This window comes from Anopheles coustani, chromosome 3, assembly GCF_943734705.1.
Source record: "Anopheles coustani chromosome 3, idAnoCousDA_361_x.2, whole genome shotgun sequence".
NCBI lineage: Eukaryota > Metazoa > Arthropoda > Insecta > Diptera > Culicidae > Anopheles > Anopheles coustani.
Genome location: NC_071288.1, coordinates 2,658,582 through 2,680,191, shown reverse-complemented (window position 1 = coordinate 2,680,191; position 21,610 = coordinate 2,658,582). Strand labels below are relative to the sequence as shown.

At 46.5% G+C, this 21,610-nt stretch overlaps 3 protein-coding genes across 4 annotated transcripts; 2 read left to right on the top strand and 1 right to left on the bottom strand.

The window, feature by feature from the left end:
• The first annotated feature begins 7,393 nt into the window (after window positions 1–7,393).
• On the top strand, window positions 7,394–18,181 carry LOC131258968 (bicaudal D-related protein homolog). The gene is made up of 4 exons (XM_058260373.1): window positions 7,394–7,651; window positions 15,446–16,193; window positions 16,335–16,618; window positions 16,704–18,181. The coding sequence occupies exons 1-4, from the start codon at window positions 7,421–7,423 to the stop codon at window positions 17,115–17,117; spliced, it is 1,677 nt and encodes a 558-aa protein (XP_058116356.1). The 5' UTR covers window positions 7,394–7,420; the 3' UTR covers window positions 17,118–18,181.
• Window positions 18,182–18,518: 337 nt separating this feature from the next.
• On the top strand, window positions 18,519–19,721 carry LOC131258976 (ubiquitin fusion degradation protein 1 homolog). Its single transcript, XM_058260381.1, has 2 exons — window positions 18,519–18,656; window positions 18,728–19,721. Exons 1-2 carry the CDS (start codon window positions 18,654–18,656, stop codon window positions 19,634–19,636), a joined length of 912 nt encoding a protein of 303 aa, XP_058116364.1. The 5' UTR covers window positions 18,519–18,653; the 3' UTR covers window positions 19,637–19,721.
• A 100-nt stretch (window positions 19,722–19,821) lies between these two features.
• Window positions 19,822–20,789, bottom strand: LOC131258980 (actin-related protein 2/3 complex subunit 4). 2 transcript variants are annotated; one of them, XM_058260386.1, is made up of 3 exons: window positions 20,736–20,789; window positions 20,030–20,628; window positions 19,822–19,962 (listed from the first exon to the last, which is right to left on the bottom strand). In XM_058260386.1, exon 2 carries the CDS (start codon window positions 20,589–20,591, stop codon window positions 20,085–20,087), a length of 507 nt encoding a protein of 168 aa, XP_058116369.1. In that variant the 5' UTR covers window positions 20,592–20,628; window positions 20,736–20,789; the 3' UTR covers window positions 19,822–19,962; window positions 20,030–20,084. The 2 variants fall into 2 exon arrangements, with proteins under 2 accessions (XP_058116369.1, XP_058116368.1); XM_058260385.1 differs by lacking the exon at window positions 20,736–20,789 and having other exon boundaries at window positions 20,030–20,723.
• Between the last annotated feature and the right edge of the window lie 821 nt (window positions 20,790–21,610).

Here is a 21,610-nt window from a genome sequence, read left to right as displayed (position 1 = left end):
TCTCCATTGCTCGTAACAGCTGCAGCAACCAGCGGCCTTTCTCACCTGAGGCTCGCGTGACTCGCGTTCGTTACCTGCGCCGTCAGTAGAGTGTCGACTTCGAAGCGTGGTTCCTCGCCGTACCGCGTTCGTTCGCGCGTTCTGTGTTAGTCAAAGGGTTTTCCCTTTTTTTCTATTAGTTTTTGGTGGAAAGCACATCGAGCTTTGCGCAGCGCTTTACCATCCGTGTTGTGGCGGCGTTGCTAAGACGCGCGTTCCGTGTTTGGATCCCGCAAGCATCCCGTTTTGCGGCAGAAATTCAACCCAGCGATATTCCTCCGCCGAGGCTTTGACCTCGCGAGGGACCAAACACAGTCGAACATTTGAGGTGAATTTTTGGTTTTGTTTGTTAACAGTTCCTGTACAAAAAAAAAAAAAAACTGTCACCATCAGCAGTCTAAACTAAAAAAAATAATCTACTTTGCTTAATTCGCCCAACTCATCGAAAACCCCCGCATCATCATGCAATTCCCTGGCTAAGTGTTTTCCGATCGTTCGTGCTGTTTGCGCTTGTGTGTGTGTGTTGTGCGTGTAAATTTGTGTGTGTGCTGTATGTATGCTGGTGTAAATATCCGCCCGGTGATCGAGTTTTTCGACAGCGACCTACTTTGATGATAAACCGCAGAAAAATCGTTCGAAAATCGACTGCACCACGGCTTCGGGTTGCAGTGGAGAAACAAAACACCCCGCATCCCAATGCAAGAGTTTCGCCGATAACTGTTGGTGCTGTTGTTGTGGTTGTTGTTGTTGTGGTTGTGGTTGTTGGTGTGTTTTCCCTCTACCCCGCGCTTCGCTAAGGTTTCCCTTGTCTCTCTTTCCTCCTTCGGCACGCAACTTTTCTCCTCGCGCCGCGCAGTTTTCTCAATCATCCGTTTGGGGTGCAATTAAATGGATTAGCAACAATTCACAGCCAAAGTAACAAAGGAAGTGCCAAGCCTTCTCTCTTTCGAGACCCACGCCACCGCGAACCACGGGTGTCGGAAAACAAAAATGGTGAACCCGAAAATCGATTGTGAAAACGGTGGGCTATGGGCATCGGAAAAGTGGAAAAATCGTTTGCTCATCGTACGGGCGCGAAAGAACACCGCAAAAGCGAGAAGCCAATGGCCAAGTGCGACCGCATTGCAATGTCCGAAAAGACGATGGCCGGTAACGAAACGGAATGGAAAACGGAAAATCGTGTACGGTGCAACAAAACTCGAGCAAGGAATTAATCGTACCATCCTTCCGTGCCTGTACTTGTTTGTGATGTCCAAAGGGGAGCACATTGGAGGTTTTTTTTTCTTCTGTCTCCTAGTTTCTGGCGTGGCGTGCACGTGTCGGTGTGTTTGTGTACTAGTTTTATGTTTTCTTCAAGCCACTCTCCACCCCCTTGGAGCGTTTGAAAAAGCGGGTGGAAAATGGTGGTACTGGTGGAAAAAATTTGATCGATAAATTGATATGGTACACGGATGGACCACAAACAAACAGAACCCTTCAGAGGGCAACCGATTCATGTTGGGGAATTTAGTTTTCCGGCGCGCGGAAAATGCTCACTGAAAATGAAGTAACACCTGCGAAGGGATTTAAGGCGACAATGGGCGAAAACCTACATGATCTTGCATTGGGCTCTTGGAGTCTTGGCAGAAAGTCACGATCGTCATGCCTCAACGTGTGTCAGTCCATTTAACGATGGTGTTATCTCAGTCAGTGGTTGTATAACGGAGCAAAAGTTTTCCCCTCATGCGCGCTGGTTACCAACGTGATTAACCGTTTCCGAGTTGGAAGGAAAACTGTTTGGTAAACATTTTGCAACCGACGAAATGGTAGGCAACACAATAAATGTACCACTCCATGCGAGGGGTTACTTCCGGGGAACAGTAAGTTGGGTCGTATCCATCATCCAGTAGATTGATCAATATTATTTTTATAATTTCACTATCGCCGGGGAAATGCTTTCCCTCCATGAGACTCTTGGGCAGTTGCTTCAAATAATTGTGCTTTCCTTGCGTTGTAACAAACGTGAGCTTAATAGAAAAGTGATTAGTTCATTTCACGCCCGTTTTATATTTTCTCGGTGCAAGAAGGGTTTACTTTCGAAGCGAGTCCGTGTATGGCTCAATGCTGGCCAACTCTAGTAGAGGATGACGCATTTGTTTTGTTGGTGTTACATGCGTGACGATGAAACTTTCATGACTTCGTCGTCGTCGTCGTGTGTTGCGAGCACTTCATGGCACGGCAGCTCGGCCAGGGTTTCTCCGAGTACAGTGGCCCTAGGGCAGGTTGCGTGTTTCGGCCACGGGCGAAAAATACAGGGCATGAACTATTTCCAAACTAGCTCCGGTGTCCTTGGCCTCTGGGTGTAGGATTTTTGAACCTATGTGTCCTAAATCCAATTACTTTTGGTGTAGGCTTATGTTCCGCGAAAATATTGAATTCGATGAACCCTTATTTGTTCGTCCAACTGAATACTTTTGTGAAGGTTACTTTTAGGATTTATAATAAGAGGTTTCAATTGTATCAAAAACAAACAACTAAACCCTAACAACCGTGTCAACTTACCTGGTCTGATTTATGATCCGCCGGTTGATCAGTCAACCTCATTTCTCACCAACTTCCATTCTTCCTCCATTTGACCTCGAGAATGGTTTTTAAGGCCACCTTTTTTGGGGTCTGTGTCCAATTCGCACCTCCGCAGACGGCGCCCCGTCTAAAAAACCCAACCCAGCAGTGCCTCAAAGCAATCCATTTTTTGGAGGTCTCAATCGAGGGAAATGGTTGTTTTTGTACGTCTCGCGGGGTGGGTGTTACTTTAAAGTGTTAAGCTCCATCAAGTTCCAACCTTCCCTTGGATCGAACCGAACGTCGCCACCGCGTGTCCACTTCCCTTGCGATTCACCAATTTTTCAGTAAATAGCTTCATTTTGTTTCGCCCGGCCGTGGTTGAGATTCTTGAAAAATAACTTTATAATTTTCTCATCAAAGTTTTGATTTAACTGTCTGTGGCTATCGAGGAAGTGCGCTTATTTTGCGAATGTTTTAAACCAATTTTAAGGGGTGTGGGGTCACTGTGGTTTCGGATCGGGTTTTTTTTCAAAATCCCAGCAAAGTTGGGAAATCTAGGCCATGCGAGCTGGCGGTAAATTTATAGTCGATCGATTTCCGAAGGCCGGTGTATGTGGACATGTGGATGATTTTGTTTCCAACTTCTGGCGAACGCGGTCAGGCCTGGCCCAGCAATTAGCAAACGATTGATTAATTTTAATCAATTCACCTCTCTCTTTTCTCCTTACACCACACCAAATGTCGGTGTTACAACGAGTTTGTTTTTGTTACCAAACTTGTGAATTCTTCATTCTACGCTCACTTTTTTAGAATTGTACTACAAAGTGGAAGGCCTCGTTGAAGGAAGCGATCGTTTAGAGCTCGACTCCATACGTGCCTGCGTGGGGTGATGTGCTCATTAGAATTCAACCATTCCGTCGCGTTTTGTACCGGATGCGGGGCGTTTTTTCGTGAGCCTCGAAAACGTTATCGATCATTAGATATGTATCTCGCTCCCGAAAGTCCGTCGCGAACACGTGCGCGGTGCACAATCATGTCGATCAGATCTTTTTGCTTTCGTGGCCAGCTCGTTGCATGCGGCCGGAGTCACTGGCCTCCGGGCAGACTCTGGCCCGGAGGTTTCATTAGGAAAATCGCCCATTTGTGTGTAGAAGGATCGTCCACATGGGATTTCGACGCCGTTACGCTCCGTTGACATTGACACGAAACGAGCGCGTCACATTTGATCGATTATTGGACATTTGCGATTGGCACGTTGTACGAAATACATTCTAAGTTGTTCCAACCCGATCGGAAAACGGTACATTGGACACGAAGCGTGTGTTTATTGGCCATATCGTAGCCCGCTGTTCCTTGTTATCTCCCTCAAACAAGATAAGATATACGAGGGCGAATGTTTGGTGCTGGTTTTATTTTATTTAATGTAATTGTTTATGAGACGATACCGTTGTCTGATCGTCCGACTGGTCTTTCATCTAATGAGAAATGATAAAACCAAACGGGCACCAACATTTGTCGCGTTATCAAAGGGTGAGTCAGCTTTGGCGAGAAAAGTTTGCGCTTTGCGCGATAAAAGAATAGCTCGGAAAAAGCGGGGGGTTTACTCGCAGGCGTTTCGAGGTGCATCGATCCAACACCAAAGTGCCGTTTGATGCCATCATTTACTTTATCTTTTTTTCGTTATGTTTTCGGCCGTTTTGCTTCAACACCTGATGGCGAAAGTTTGCCAGTGGACGTACACCACAACGCAAACACCAAAGCGGAACTGCCACGGCATATATTGGGTCTATAAATAATCCAACGAACGAGCAACGAACGATGCCCAACCAGTTGAGTCATCCGATGGCGCACGATGGAGGTGCGTTTTCCTTCCACTGGGGTGGGAGACGAGGATTCCGATCGTCGGTGCTCGTTGTGGGTTCAATTTTTCGGGGGTTATTTTTTACCCTTCGGCCACCACCAACCCCAGCTAACGTTGAAGCTTTTTTTCCTGCCTTAAGACCATCCGTGGGCTCGTTAAGAGGTCAGTCCGCCGTTGGTGAGCGATTAGTTTTTCCATCGTTATCGTTCGCGGTTTGGGAAACCTCTGTTTAGAGGGCACGGAATTTTCCCTCTCCACCACGCGTTCGTTCCGCACGGAAAGGTGTTTGACATTCGATTTTTCCAACCACCCTCATTCACCACCTCACGCTAAGGTCGACGAATTTCGAACCCTTAGCCTAGGTGGTTTAATGCGGTGTTACGAGCTAACGCGAGTAGGACGAAAGGAAAACACGTCTAACTGTTGTTTTCGTACAACCTTCCGTGACGATTGATAGCGAATAGGTTTCGTTGTTATATAAAGTTGTTTTCAATAATAAATAAATTCCCGTTTTAAATCCATCAGCTGATAAGACGAACTTTTCCACTGCAACGAAGCGCATAAATTTATCGTCGACCGAAAACGTTGGATTGGGTTGATTTGGACATCGGTGGAGGCTTCCCATCATAAGCCTTTCGGGGTTTTTTTCTATCTTCGATCAAACTTACTGTGAAGCAATGCGACGCTGTGGCGTTTTGGGGCGATGCTTTTATACCTCCTATTGCAGCCTCACTTTTCGCCAGTAATAAGTGTAATTAGTGATTTTGGCTCCCGTGTTTGGATAGCAGATAAATTCGCCATTACACCATTTGTTGTGTTTTCTTCCTTTCACTTGCCACCCGGGACAGGTTACGCCGAAACGGGGGGGTTGTATTTCGATGCGTTTTCGGTCATTAGTTGTACCTGTTTTCCCGGCGGGGCAGGTGGGACGAACGTATCGAATGGCAGTCGTCAAACTGGAGCATGGTAATTGCGGGTGAACTACTGAGAGAAGAAAACCCCGGCACGATCGGTTCCCTTTTCCACGCCGTCCGTCCCGGAGCCGCCCTTTTTTCCAACTTCAGCTTGATCATAATTTGATAAATACCCTAACCGAAGCTGGTTGGTTGGTTGGTGGTTTCGGTTACCGATGCCGTTAGGTAAGAAATTCAATTGAATTATTTCTGCGGCTTTTTTGTTGCGACTTCTTTTTCGCTTGTGCGGAGATCTTGTGCTCGTGCTCGTGGGCATCGCATTTGACAACAACCGTTAGTCAATCGAAACGTTTTCAAGCAAAAGTCGCTAACGATTTCCTCTCTGCTGACTCATGTTGCATCTCTCGGGTGCTCGAGCACAATGGAGCTTGGCGGCTTTCGTGATCTTAAGCACGATCACGAGCGCCTTAATCGACACTGTCGTCTCGCAGCTTCAAAAGATCATTCACAAAACGGTCATCATCGGATCGAGAAAAAAAGGACCGGGGGGGGACGGTGACGACTTGTGGCAGGAAGGAAGCACTTTTACTGCCCGCTTGACGTACCTTCCGCCGAGCACGGGTCGGATCGCGTCATTGTAAAAAATTGAAATCCAAAAAGGCAGCGCATCCGATCGAAACAGCGAACAACAACAAACGCCGCTCGTGACCGAAAGCCGTTCAACGATTCACCAACGAAAATGAGCTTCCGATTTCGAGGTGGAGGCAATGGAAGGAAGGAAGGAAAAACGATGTAGCTTTCAGGTTTGGCCGCTTTTTGCACCTTGGAAACCGAAACCGAAACCCGATGAAATACACGAAGCATCCAACAACATCATCTGCCACGGGCACGCCATTTTACTCCACATTCTGTGTTAATCATTGTGCCTCTTTTTTATGTTCCCTCCTCAGGCCGGAAAATGCTTTTTCATTAAATGGTTTTGGCAGGAGTGTTGCCCATTTCCTACGGGGTTTCCTGATTGGTAAGGTCGTCGTGAAATCGTCACTGATTTTTGTTGTAAATGGGCCGAGAAGGGTTCGCTGATGGAAATTCCGTTGGGACACCGCTTGGGCCGAGTGAAACTTTCTTCGAGACATTGTTTTTTTCATAGAAAACACACAACATTAAAAGCGAAAAGCGTTGGTGAATTTTATTCACTTCGAACTTGATATGAATTATTTACTCAAAAGAAATCACGACGGTGGAGCTTATCATTATCGATCATTTTTGCTACGCCTTTGCGAAGGAAACGGAGTTAAAATAACTTTCGTCTGTGAATGTACATAGTTGTTGGAGAAGAGAAGAAGGAAAGTAAGATGGTGCTTGGGTTTTATCGGAATGGGTGCGTTTTGCTTGGTCATTACTGGTCGGTATGATAAGGACGCCATTTTTCCTTTATTTCGTTGCACTCTGATATGATTTATGACTGACGTTTTTTCTGGTTTCCTTTTGCACAAAACCCCCTTTTCCTTCTGCCCCGTCCAAATCCGCTCGCGTAGGTCGCCTAGAGTGAAGATTTGAGCATTTTAATCGTCGTCAGCGCGGTGTGTTTTATGAGTGGACCGTTATGACGCATGGAGCCGATGTCGCAGGAAGTGCTAGCGAGTGCAGTGCGAGACCCGGTGGCAGTGCTGCCCCCGATGTAACGTGAAGCCCTCCGAGAGACTGGCGTGTGTGCGTGTGTGTGCGTGCTTGTGTTGGTTCCCGAAACGACACGACAGGATAAAGAAAAACCAACCGAACCGGCATACATACATATAGCTCTCTTCTAACCAACTCGGTGTTACTACATACTACTGCCATTCTGTAACTTTGTTCATCTACGCCTACATCTACGCTATCTACTAAGTACTCCTTCCCTAACCAAACCCCTTATCGCTTTGTACGTTGCGTTGTGAACTGAACCCCGAAGGCGTTCGAAAGGCACCTTCCAACGGGTCCCCGTAAACAAACACGCGTCTAAAACCCCAAACCAAAACCAAAAACCCCACCCCCACCCAAACGTCAATTTTCATATCGCCCAATGGATGCGCACAGCAAATTGAAGCCCACCCTCGAGGACTACATCCTAGAGATGGAGACCCGGCCACCCGACAGTGGTCTGGTCGCCGAAAAGGATGTCTGGGCGCAGCTGCACCAGAAGGAGGCCGATCTGCTGCTGGCGGCCGAGCTCGGCAAGGCGCTGCTGGAGAAGAACGAGGAGCTGAAGAAGCAGCAGGACAAGCTGATCGACGACTACTCGGCGAAGGTGGAGGTAGGTCACACTTATTTACTTTGGAGAGCAAACGTTTTCCTTTCCTTGCTGGTCCGAATCTAAGCCCAAAGGTCACCGGTTATTGTAAATCGTGAAATGTCTTACTCCACTTTAAATTCATCCAAGTTCATTAGATTCACTTTGGCAAATCTTCGATTCGACGATCGACGGTTTCTCAAAAGGTTAATTTGGCGTTAAAAAACCGGTTCGGTTCCATTCCGCGCTATGTAGATCAAAGTGTGGCGCTTTCGGGCTCGAGCTCTTGCCGTCCTTCGGCTTCGGCAGCTGTGAGCAGAACGGAAAAGTGGTGGCCTATGGTTGAAACTGGCTGCCGTGGGAATCTGATAAGAACATTATTCACTCGCCACAAAGTCAACCGCTAACGGTTGCTCTACATTAAAACGGCAAAATATGTATCCGATCCCCTTGGAGGTTGCTGTGCAGATCAACCGCACAGACCTTCGATCCCTTCTAAAGGCTCGTGTATGGGTTGCGTTGCCAAGTGAAAGGAGATCGCCGAGAATGAAATGGCGTGGTCAACCCGATCCAGGAGGGCTTGTATTGAATTACTTTATCGTGACATTCACACAAGGAAGCCGGCAAGGGGTTGTGTGTTGGGCGCGAGTGGGCGAGACACACGTCTCTTGTCCGCTCCCTGAACTCCCCGTTCCTGCGGTTAGCTTGGTCTGAAACAGGTTTCGACGGTTGGTGGTAGAAAGAAAGACAGCTTCGAACCCGACCGAACCGGTGCATATGGCAAAGCGGATGTCTTGCTGGCGGACAGAAATAACCTTTCGCGACATGCGCGAGCATAGTTGGAAGAAATAGGTCGTTGCTAAACAAAGAACAAGCTTCTCGAGAGAGTCACGTTACGCCGAACCGGCCGAGGCACATGCTATCAACATCCGGGCTCGCCACCGAAAGCTGTCTCGTTTAACGCGCGGCTTACGGGTTGGATAATTTAATTAAACTCGAACGGAACCAATGACTGACGGTTGTAGTGATTCCTTGGCCAGAGCCTCGTCGTCCTAAAGCTAGGAATCCACTGGAATTTGATTAGTTTCGATTAGTGGGCTTTTTCGTTCTACACGGAACCCGGTTTTAGGCTTTTGCATTTTATTCGCCTTTACTACGAATCGGGAGGAACGGATTAGTCTTTGGTTGATTCCTTGTCGTTGAGTGATCGCGTTCTAACTCGACGACAAGGTTACCGCTGAACGTGTGGCGCTCGTGGGACCAAAGAAGCCGAAGAACATTGAAACCAATAGACGACTTCATGGAGTTAATCCCACCAATCAATTGCATTTCCCAAAGCAAACGAATATCTAAACGAATCGATCGCGTTGACCACCTGAAGCACACTCGCAACACTTGAAGCTCACGAGGGTCCACCCGTTTCGGGAACGTGGGTAACAGGGGGGTGTGCTGCAAGAAGAGAGGGGTGGGGGGGGGGAGGAAACAGCGCGAAGGTGACCAAAACGCGGACACAACACCGTCGAGCGCGTGGGGAACCGAGAGCCGAAGGTTCGAAGGAATTACGGATAGACGGATGACGTTATGCGCCATTGAGTCATTAGCTAAATAATTCAAGCTTACCTTTCCCTGCACACAACCCCCTCCCCCCTCCTATCTCTTGCCACCCGGATAAATCCTCCTTTAGCTGCGGGTGAAACAGTTTTTATACCGGCACACATAAACCTATATGGCAGAAGGGGGGGCTATATACACTGTATATTTAGCAAAAGCGCTCCCCCAAGAGCCTGTAATTAGAGTTGTGGCGTTAACGAAAGCCATTACTATTGCAGCACAAACGCTGTGTGTGTTCGCGCGCTCCCCGAAGGTGGTTACGATCGATAGATTCGAGGGCGAAGAACGGGCATCACACGACGTTTTCCAGCCCGATGACAAAGCTTCATAATTTCACATGACTTCATCCTCCCCCCAAGGATATGCGATTGGACAATGTTGACTATGCAAATCGGTCTGGAAGACGTTAAAGATCACTAACGATTATTTGCGAGAAATCATTGGCTGTTGCGTCGAAAGCGAGTTGCGATCGTCGGTAAATACTACCTCACTTCCATAGGTCACAGTTCGCTTCGGCGGGAAGAAGCAGAAGTCTTGCGAAAGTAAAAACAAACCGAAAGTCCTCCCATCCAGACGCGTTGATCTCATCGGGGGGAGATCCGCATGTGCGAATGTGCGTGAATGGTGAGCGCCGGATGAGTCACACGATCGACTTGGCAGCGTCGATCAAGCGCGAACGAAACGAAAGATTGCGATGCCGCGGGTAAGCGACGAACTTGCAAAAGGTTATTTAATCGGTCGTTGTGGTTTTTACAGCTAACCTTGAAGCATTTCATGTGTCACGGGGGGGTGATTGGTTGGTTGGTGCGGTTGGCCTATGGCCAGGAGTTCTAGTTCTGAATTTATACTACCGCTAACACAGGATGTAGGCATTTGCAGGCAATTGGAGGGTATGCATTAATTTAAAATTCATTTCGGGAAACCTCCCGGGTGCTTGATTGATGGCAGTGACATTAAGAATATTATTTGGTGCATAAGTTTGGCCGCACCCAATACCGCCTTCGAAACCGAAAGGCTACCGTATTGCTCTACCCGCAAGCACCATCGACCGATTCCGGTCCGTGGCCTTGTTGGTGTGGAATGACTCATAACCGGCGACGATTCCCAACGGGCTTTGTCGGGTTCACGGTAGGTTCTCCAATTTTTGCTACAAGGTTTCCATCGCCCAGAACGTTAGCCTTCGCCGGGCTCGACGGCAGAAACGTCGAGCTTAAGGTTGAAGGGCGTTCCTTCGCATTCGTATCCATCGGTTGCGCGTACAATCAAACCGACACACACAGAACCACGGTTGTATCCAGCTAGGCGGTTACTAAAGAGCTTGTCAACGGGACGGATTCAATTCTTTTTGGCTGGCGGGCCCATATCGGGAACACAAGCCGAGCGCTAGGCGCTTTAGATTAATGCACTCCTAAACGAGATAAGAAAAGGTTTGTTTCTTTCCTTCGTTGTGTCAGTCAGAATTGTGTCCCCCGGTTGTGGTTTGGAGTAAAATGGATACTTTTCGAGGAAGGATGACGATGTCGTTTTTGCCATTATCTTTCAATCTGATGATGTAATGCTCCAATAGACTTCTCGTGGAATTAAATTTGGCATTGAAAAGCATAAAATAAATTATCAAAACATCGGCACCACTCAATGAATATAGAAAATCGAGGCAGTCGCCGAATTTGTCCAAAATCCATAACTGTCATCGCGTTTGTATAAGATATTAGTGACAATTAATTTTTACCACCGTCTGGATTAACGTTGACGGAATTCGTAATGGATTTTTAAAAGAGTGGTTTTAGAGATGTCAATTTTGTTTGTCCTTGTATTTTATATTTAAGTGATACAGAGCCCTAGCAAACAGTTTGAAATTGGTTGTATCCTATCATATTCGCACAATTTTAAAAGCACACTTTTTTCCAATATAAAAACAATGTATCGTTTTGCTTCCCTCATCTGAAGTTTTCCGAGTACAAAAACTCATTTAATGCGCCTCCGTTTCCAGTCTGATTCCATCGTCCACGAGCCATAACGGGAGCAATTTACTATCACTCTCATAATGAGACCCATCCCGTACGCGATTGTGTTTGCCAGGGAATGCGGTAGTTTGTCACTGTTTACCGGCGTCAAACAAACGCCACCGGTAACTATCAACATCGTCATCATAACGGGGGCCTCCCAGGTTGGCCTTTTTCAAACCAACCAACCAACCAACCAACCAACCTGCCATCCGTGTCGCGGTACGGGGATTTTGCACCGATGGGATGAGATTTTAACGGCTTCTCGTAATGGCCCGACGAAGTCAGTTGTTGTACGGGTTTTCGGGTGACATTCTGTTCACGGTTACTTCCTTCTCCGGGGGGGGCCTTTCATATGCCGTGTCGGGAGGAAATTGAGTCTTTACCGTTGGCGGCAATTGAGTTGAGAACGCTGGGAATGATGGGTTGGAGTTTTTTAAGGTGCGTCTTGGGTAAACCGTCTCGAAAAGGAAAGTGTTGCCGAGCCGAGGTTTCGCGATGTTGCATGAAATTGTACTATTTTTGGGACTAACGGCAGTGAAATAACGGTTGTCGAATCAACTTTTTTTAAAAATAATTTAGGGACGTTTGCAGACACCACTTGAGCTCCCCATTGAGACACTCACAATGCCTTTGGATGTTTCGGGGCATAAAAAAAATCGATTTGGAAATGGTAATATCGAAATACGCGGCTGAATGAGGGACTGATTATGCGTTGATAATTGATAACTTGCGATCCTCACACAAAAGCTCCTCTAAGCCTCGTTGGTGGATAACCAATAGCACACATACAGACACGTAACCGTCTCAGGTTTGTCTCAAGGTGCGTACGTGGCTTCGATGTTCGATTAGAGGCGGGATTTCGAGGCCGCTGGACCGCGGAGCATTCGTTCGGTGGCCCGTTGTTTTTTTTTTATTACATAACCGTGCGCTATAAAGTACACCACCCTCCCCGTTCGTGCCGCATACGGCCAGAAAATTGTACAAGCTTAATTGTTAAAAATCAAATACCATCACTCGGGGAGAGGCCAAATTCTACATGATTAAAATCGCGGCCGGCGATTGCAAAGCGTAACCAACATTGTGTGTGTTTGCATGTGCTCCTATGCGATAACGAACGGTTCTTGACGCAAAACCTGCTACTTACATGCATGCGCACGATCGTTATGGTACGCGCCACCACGGTGTTGGAGATATCCATCTCTCTACATCGTTGCATGGACGCCGTATCTCATGGTCTATGAGGCAGGGAAGGGGATGGTGTGGAGGGATAAATATTTTAACAGCTGATGAGGAAGGCAAACGCATGTATAATTTCTTTTGATAAGCGACCGCGTTCGCGGACGATGCAAGAGTGTGTGGGATGGATGTGGAAAGCGACTCCGCGAGTACAACTTTCTCGAGCCAACCCGAGCTTCGGCTTTGGTATAATTAATGTGAGTTATTGTATTATTTATAAAACTGGGCCACCATAATTTTGCCCATTTTCATAAAACTAACGATCTAGTATGGACTATTACCATAACTAACACTAGAAAAGGTAATTACTGTGTTCATACATTTAATTTTCTATTCCCATCAGTCAAATTAGCCATAACATTATTTTATTGACATTCTAGAAAGTTATCTCATCCGCCTACTGTTGAATTTCACTTGAACGATGGATAAAATTTCAATGTGGAATTTGTTTTTAGTTTTTAGTTTCAAAATTCAAAGCATGCCATGGAAGCGTTAGTTAATTTTAAACAGGTTTCTAAGTAAGACCAATATGATAAAATTAACCCTGGCGTTTGCATTAACTTAAACCCATCTAAAAGAAAAGGTTGGGTTTTTACCAAAAATGTATTAACCAACCACGTTGAGAAAGGAGGAACAAGTTTCGCAACCAATTAACATGCCAAAAACGTCCGACAGGTTTGATACTCTTCGGAAAGTTCTAGAACAACGTTTTATTTGCGCAAAAAAAATAAAAAAAGAAGTAGGCAACGCCGTTCCAAATACGCAAATCATCCGTGTTGGCGATTATGATGTCGCCCCATGTCAACCGCACCATGAGTTCCGGAAAAGAGTGGCCAACCGAACCCGTGTCCATCGACGGTCAAACCGCCCACGCGAACGTGCTAATTTTAACAAAAACTTGTCCCACACTTGCCATAACTCTACCGGACGCGAAGGAACGGATGACGTGAGCCGCCTGCCTTCGCGGTCAACCTGAACTGCTGGCAAAACTGGCGCCGTTGGTGCGTGTGTTGGTGGCCGCCGTGTTTGAGTGACAACCCAGAAGGGACGATGACTCAAACGGCCTGGCCATTTCGGTCAACGGTTTCGGAAAACAGGTTCAATGATTTCTTCACTTTTTACTTTTATTTAATCTGAGCCAACCGCGAGAGAGAGGCGTGGCATCAGGATGATGGGGGTTTTTTTTTTGTGAGCCTCCCCCCCTTCCCTTCCTTCCCTCACACACTCCGTCCTCTATTGATTGATATGCGATATGTGTGCGATATGCGGTCGCCGCACCTTTCTTGGGCTTTACGCCTTTAGGTGATGATGATGTTTCCATTTCAAATTCGATCAACAGTTTCGAACAGTAAACTACGCGATCGTAAACCTCACACGTGGCCCGGCCATCATCTTGCAGCAACTCGGGACAATCTAGCGATTCGGTTCGGTTTGGTTTCGGTGGCAGATTTCGTCATTCTCTGGCGCAAGGGAGGAAATTGTTTCGAACATCGGTTCGACCTGTTGCCAACTTCTCGAGTGTATTTCTTCTGATCGTGGATATCGAATTCGTGTTTTGTCCGGTTTGGATCCCTTCGTCCCTTGGTCCATCCGCTCGTGTGATGCAACGGCGAACCGAACGGCTATGGATTTCGGATAATTCTGTCGGAGGCTTAACCAATTCCATTTCCAAACCAGCGCAACATTGTGCACACCACTTGTGCGATTCTCGATACGGTATGTCGGGCAAGCGAGTTTGGTTCTAATGAGACTTAATTAATGTTTTCTCCTTGAAAGCCTCTTAGCCTCTCAAGAGCCAGTGTGACTCCCGGCCGGAGATGTTGTTTGGCAATTTGCACGCTTCTTCGAGATTGAATCTCCGCGGCGAAGCAAAAACCGATCAATTGATGCCTCGGTTTCGTCTGAACGGTCGATCGATCGATCGATCCATCCGATGTGTATAATGATCTAATTTGCGGAGCTGCCCTCGAATGGCCAATCGACCGATTTGGCACTAATTCAAACGTGTAGCAAAAGTGGTGCTATTTGGCGCTAGATTGTCGGGGGTTTTTCTAGGTTTGTGGGTGAAATTAGACAAATTGCTTGATTGAACCGTTTGGTTTGCTTACGTGGGGAAGGTTTGCCTGCTTGCTGTTAACAGACTCCCGCCAACTGTGGACTTTGGAGGTCGGAACTGATTGGAATGCTAATGAAGTAAAGAATCCGTTAACATCACCACCATAACCTGGAAACTGATTATGTTTTTGGTAAGAAGTTTATTTGATGCACCATTGTTTTTTTAAACAGGGAGTGGCGTTCTGCATCCGAATACAGTGGGAAGTTTGATTTATTGCCCCTTTCCTCCCTCGTATATCATGCCAGAATTTATGCCGTTCTAATTGTCGTTTTTCTTCGCCTATTTACTTTTCGTTGTTTGTTACTAACTGGTTGTTTAGAACGATTTATGGTTCTCCTTGTGGTTGATGGACAGTAACAAACATTAACACATACAGTTAGGCTGGCAAAGTGCTGCTGCCACAGACAATTGCTCCACAAACATGAAACAGTTCCGCTTTGCCTCTATTGGTGGTTCTGACTCACATTCCATGCCAATTAACCAACTTCAACTTGACCAGCTAAGGGTTGGTTAATGCTGTATGGTAGGTAGTGTGACCCTGGTCCGCACGTGATGATGATAGCGTTCGCGAGGTGAGAGATTAGAAACCCCCCCCCTTGTTGGGTCGGCGTTGGGCTTCAAGAACGATAAATCAGTAGCCGGTTCCGTTACCTTCAGAATTCAGAAAGGCCACTGAGATATAATTGGGAGCTAGTAAATGTATTACAAGTTGTTTATGTTGAAGGAAGAAACCTAACGGAAGGTTTCGAGAAGTGTACACCGGTGACCTCATTTTCAGGCAACAATTCTTTCGTGACCTCGTGATGCTAATCGGTTTCTTGTATTGATTCATTTCTCCCTCCCGGCCAGAATTTGGAGCAGGAGAAGTACATCCTAAAGCGCCAGTTGGAAATCAGCTCGAGTGAAAATGAGGCCGTCATCCTGGAGCTACAGGCGGACATCAAGCAGTTCCGGCAGAAGCTGGAAGCGCAGGAGCAGATTATGCGCCAGATGGAGCGCGAGAAGAACATGCTGATCGAGGAGCTGACGGCGCAAAACACGCGCCTCTCGAACGAGCTGCAAAAGTCCAACGCCACCGAGATGCAGCTGTCGGCGCAGCTGCAGGAGATCAAGGAGCAGTGCAATCGGCGCACGCTCAGCATACAGGACCACGTCAACAGTCTGGAGAGCCTGAAGAACGAGCTGCGCATGATCCTGGACAAGAAGAATGAGCTCGAGTCGCGCCTGCACATGACGACGAACGAGCGGGAGAACCTCTCGATCGCGCTGAACGAGGCGTCCGAGCGGATACACATCCTAGAGCGGAGTACCAAGGAGCAGGACACCAAGTACCAGATGACGGTGCAGACGCTCGATCGGTTGGAGCGTGAAAATGGCACGCTCAGCGAGCGGTTGGAGTCGTTTGACTCGCAGCGATCACTCCACAGCGAGTTGAATCACCATTCGTCACTGCTGCAGGAGATGAACGGCGACGAGGAGGACACTGGGATGAAGGACGAAGCTACGCAGCTTGTCCTCAAGGAGGCACAGTCGGTGTACAAGCAGCTGAAGACGTTATGTCAGACGTTGCGCAGTACTCACCATGACGATGACTCAGGTACGTTCAAACCAGGCGTTAATCATATGCGGATGATCACATCCGGAATAGTGATTGACGTAAGCTTCATGGGAATGGGATAGAATATAAATCATAGAAGTAGGTCATTGCTTCATTTTCCATCCAACTCAATCTCCACAGGATTACACTCGGATATGTCCTTTTCGTCGCTCGATAACACGATGGCGTCCGTGTCGATGCCACCGCAACATTCGGTAACGGAAGCGACCAGTGCCAGCATGACCGTTAACGACAAGTTCAGTCGTGGCATGCTATCGTCGGCAGCGGATGAGCTCGTGCATATCATTATGAACCTGGATGCGATGCAGTTCAAGACCATGTTCGAACAGACACGTTCGATGCTGATCGAGCAGGAAGAAGAGCTGAAGAAAAAGAATGACATCATAATGCAGCTGGAGAGCAAGGTAGGTTTTGAGGTCATCATTGAATGTATAAAGTATAATGTACAAGTTTCTTAACGTTCTTTTTGTTATCTTTCCTTTTTTGCAGTTATCGGTCCGAGATGTTGAGCTACAGAGCACGATCGAGGAGCGCAATCAAGCCCGCGAGGATGCGTCCCACTCGAGCCTGGCGCAGGACGAAACGGTTGTGCAGGCCCGAAAGGATCGTGACGCTGCCATCGAGCGGCGTACCAAGGCTGAGATCGAGCTTGCCAAGAACCGGGTAGAGCTAATGCAGGCCAACAGCCAACTGCTGGAGGCAATCCAGCAGAAGGTGGAGCTGCTGCAGCAGCTCGAACAGTGGCAGATTGACATGCACGAACTGATCGAGGAGCAGATGAAGAACAAGCTTATCGAGTCTAGTACAAAACCGCAGCAGCAGCAGCAGGCCCAGCAGTCATCCGGCGGCTCGGCTACCGGCGGGCGCAAGAGCCGGCTCCTTGATCTGTTCTACCATCGATGAACGACTGGCTCGGTATGAACATCGGTGCGGAACAAACGCGGCAGGACGCATTGGTTGGTTCCCGTTTAGGTCGGAGTCGAATTGCGGATGTAGCATCCAACCGAATTTGATCGTTCACTGATGCATTTAACTTATGATGACACACATGAATACCTTTGGATGTGCACGGGAAATGGATGTTGCGAAAGCCTTTTGACACCATCACCGCAAACCAGCCAACCTCCAGAATCGCAGCTGCAAGTGATCCTGCCTTAAAACAAACATGCCTCGCCGTCATCGCTTGACCGTTGAATGGTTTTGCTGTCGGCGTTGCGTTGTGCACTTTGTATCTTCGCCAGCAAATCATTCGTTGCGTACTGCTACACTGGACCGTAGCTACTCGTTCGTTATCGTTATCGGACACAGCCACGTTTAGCAGCGTCCTAGCAGCAGCGTTTGGTGCTGAGTCAAACGTTTAGTTTAAACCTATCGGCAAGACGATGGATTAGAGTATTGTTAATTTTATTCCCTACTACAGACAAAGCGATATTCTTAATTTACTTCTATTAACCCGTACAGTGTCTCTAACCAAAACTTATCGTTAACGTCGTATTGCGAAGCTGCAAAGCCGTGCCGACCGAGGCTGAGGAAGCGTTCGGCGTGCGTGCATGGTTGTTTTTCTTGCGCGTTGTAAAGCAAACACAGCTGCGTAAATGTGATAGAGAATGGGAAATGAAACCTTGTTCGGCGCGTGAAGCAAGAGTGATGCGGAAAGAAAACTATAGAACATTATAACGGTGGCCTTTTTCATTCGAACGCAAGTGATATACAAGGAGCTGCTTTATACGCGATACCAGCGCGAGTAACTAAAGAATTAAAGAATATGTGAGCGAACGATGCCGAAAAAAGCCTGTTTCTAACGTACTAATACAACAGAGGGACATGATCGTGGATACCTGTAGTGTGAATGCAATATGCCTAAAACACATTTTCTACGATCGATAGCTGCCGGAACCAAAAACCGTTAAGAAGTGCAGCGTCAACTTGCAGCAGGACAATGAGTAATATTTTGTATATATTCGTATTACAGCTAAATGTGAAGAATAATTTAACAATTTTTAAAAAGTATTAATTGTGTTTGATTTTTTTTTCAATATCGGCCGAAAGCGTTAGTAGTTTTACAATTGTTTAAATTACGGTAAGTAAGCAAAACCTCAACCGTACGTTTGTACGTTAAAACCTCAAACACACGAGTGCCGAATATTTAATATTTTTCCAATGTAATAGAAAGAAATATTTCAATCAACTGGCGTTTTGAAGACGTTTGGCAGAATGTGAAACCTTTCACGTTTGACAACATGACAACTGTCAATTGACGCAGACTAAACATTTGCGATACTTTTTTCATTTGTTTATTCCAAAGCAACATTTGATGCAAAACGGATCGTCATCATCCCAACTGCGTGTGTTCATAAATTGGTACTGGATATTTGTCTCAGGTGTCTTTTTCGATTTCCTTTTAGGAGCGTGGTGTGAGCAGAAGTTAAATCAAACAGCATGGTACGTATAACGCGCTGGAGCTCCGAATCGATGCGTCTCTATTGCGCAATGTAATGATGGGCTTTGTTCAGTTTCAGTTCAACGGGTTTAATATGATGTTTCCGGATCATTCCCGTCCGTTCAGTACCACGTACAAATGCTACTCGGTATCGATGCTGCCGGGCAATGAAAGACAGGATGTGGAGAATGGTGGTAAAATCATTATGCCACCGTCGGCACTCGATCAGCTGACGAGGCTTAATGTGGTCTACCCTATGCTATTCAAGCTCACAAATGCATCGATTAACCGTAGCACACATGCAGGAGTGCTCGAGTTTGTTGCTGACGAAGGCAAAATCTACATCCCCTACTGGATGATGCACAATCTGCTGCTTGACGAAGGGGATATGGTAGAGATCGAGAGTGTGTCCATTCCGGTGGCGACTTACTCAAAGTTCCAGCCACAGAGTGTTGAATTTTTGGACATTACAAACCCGAAGGCAGTGCTGGAGAATTGTCTGCGGAACTTTGCCTGTCTGACGACGGGCGATTTGATTGCAATCAAGTACAACAACACCACGTATGAGCTTTCGGTGCTGGAAACAAAGCCCGGTCCTGCCGTCACAATTATCGAATGTGATATGAACGTTGAGTTCGCCCCTCCGGTGGGGTACACCGAGCCAGAGAGGAAGGAGAAGGAAGAGGAACCGATGACCATCGATCCGACGGAGCTGATGCCCGAACCAACGGGATTTGTAGCGTTCAAAGGTGAGGGCACGAGACTCGATGGCAAAAAGAAGAAGGACAATGGGGCCAACGATGCTCCGCAAGCACAGAGGCAAACGTATGTACGTGGAATTCCCGACTACGAACATCCGTTCGGTTTACTGCGGTTTGACCGGAGTATAAGAAAGGCAGAGCAGAACGATACGAAACTGGAAGAGAACAAGTTTGAAGAGTTTCAGGGAGAAGGGTTCAGCCTAAAGAAAAATCGCAAGTAATGGCAAATAGTTTGATCTGCAGCGTATAGAGTAAGGGAACTTTGTGATCCAATCATGATGAAATGCATGAATTTCTACGGGCGGATTCGTGTGTTTTTTGTGTGTTATAAACTTTATATTTCCGTCTCTTCGTAACTCTCTTCATCGTAGGGAAGTTCTATGGTAGATAAAATCATGAACCAAATGTCTTACGGCTTTGATATTTGCTGTGCTTGGAATACGCTCCGATGCGATCCGAATGGATTAATACATTTTTTCTTAACCTATCTTCCTCTTCCACATTTATCCTTAACTCGTTTGGCTAGATTGCAACGAAACTAAAAATGCTGAAAACGAAAAGAAATAGTTTAGTACAGTTGGCTCCCTGCACTGGTAGACCCCGATCCCCAATACCTTTCGATACTAGTCGAATAATCTTCATGGAGTGCATTTGTCGGGCTTTGGTGCCTTAGAACCGCTTCAAGAACTCTTCCGAGCAGATACGGGCTCGTGCATTGACGGCGAGCTTCATTTCGCTGATTTCCTTATCGATCTCCTCCATGAAGTGAATGACAAAGTCAACCAGCTTATGCTTGTACATCTGCTCGGTATGGAAATTCGTGATCAAGAAACTGATGTCGTAGCCCTCGATCGGTTTCCGCCGCAGGATGATAAAGTTTTCCGCACGCATCATCATGAACCGGGTGAACTTGTGGCACAGGATTTTCTCGATCTCGTCCGCCTGCTTGACCGCGATGCTGATACGCACCGAATTTACACTCGTCTCGATGAGGACGCGCTCCTTTTCGTTTCGCGAAATGACCACCGGGGTCAGTAGGAGTTCTTTGCTGCTACGCACCTCGACCTCCGGCTTGTTGTGGCGTTCCACGACCTGGGAGGAAAAATTGCTCAAGCACATCGCTGCCGTGAGGGTGTGCCGGACGGCCGTCAGATAAGGCTTTAGAGTTGCGGCCATGTTTTCTTATCCTTTCGTTCTACGCCCGTAATGTGATCTGTTTACGGAAAAGAAATGGTACGGTAAAGAAATAGGTGAAATAAACACCGGAATCGGACTGAAATTCGTCACGAAGCTGACTCAGAAAAATGATGTTTTTCTTACTTTACTATCGCGAATCAAGACCGGTGAAAGAGCTGCAGGTCACGGTATAATTTTGACAGTTAGGTATGATTTTGTTTACTTTTCCCAACTATTTGCAATTGCTAGCATTAATTTTACCAATATAACCAAGTGGAAAATAAGAATGTTTTAAAAATAAGAGAAAAAAGAGACATTTTCCCTGATTAAACCACCAAAGAAGCCTACTGCACCTATGTTTGTGCATAATTTATCAGCCAACTGACAAGTAGTGGCTGTAGCGAATATTGCTTAACCTCGATTATGAACCGATTTTGTGCAAATCAAGCAATTGAAATAATTTCGCCAAAAGTCGATGAATACTATGAAACAATTCATGTCATTTAAACGTACAGTTAAAAATTGTAATAATGGATTGATATTACATTTTTAGCGCCCGGACCAACTTTGGTGACCGTCGACCCCTTTATTAAAAGACCATGCGATTCTATGATGGCGCATAATCCACAGGAAGAAAATATTGGAACAACATTGTTCTATTTAAAAAAAAAATGCGTAAAAATTTTAAATCCGAAAGATCAGTTTAGTTTTGATTGATTCTATAACTTACTCTTTAAAAATTGGTCATAACCGCGTTTGTTGATTTCGATCGATTACCATCCAATCTCTCTTTTCTCAACCCTTCCGGACAGCCTAGAAAACTACTTTGACTGTCGGAATCAACGAAAAACACCTCCGTTGGGAAAAGGGACCCTTACCAACCGTTAAATGGTCATCGTAAATTTACATCAGTTTCGGATTCCCCTTTAAAACCCATAAACCCTTCGCAGTGGTCTTGTTAGTACAGGACGATCGAGATAGAATAGTTTTCCCCATAGCACGTCACGTTTTCAACCCTC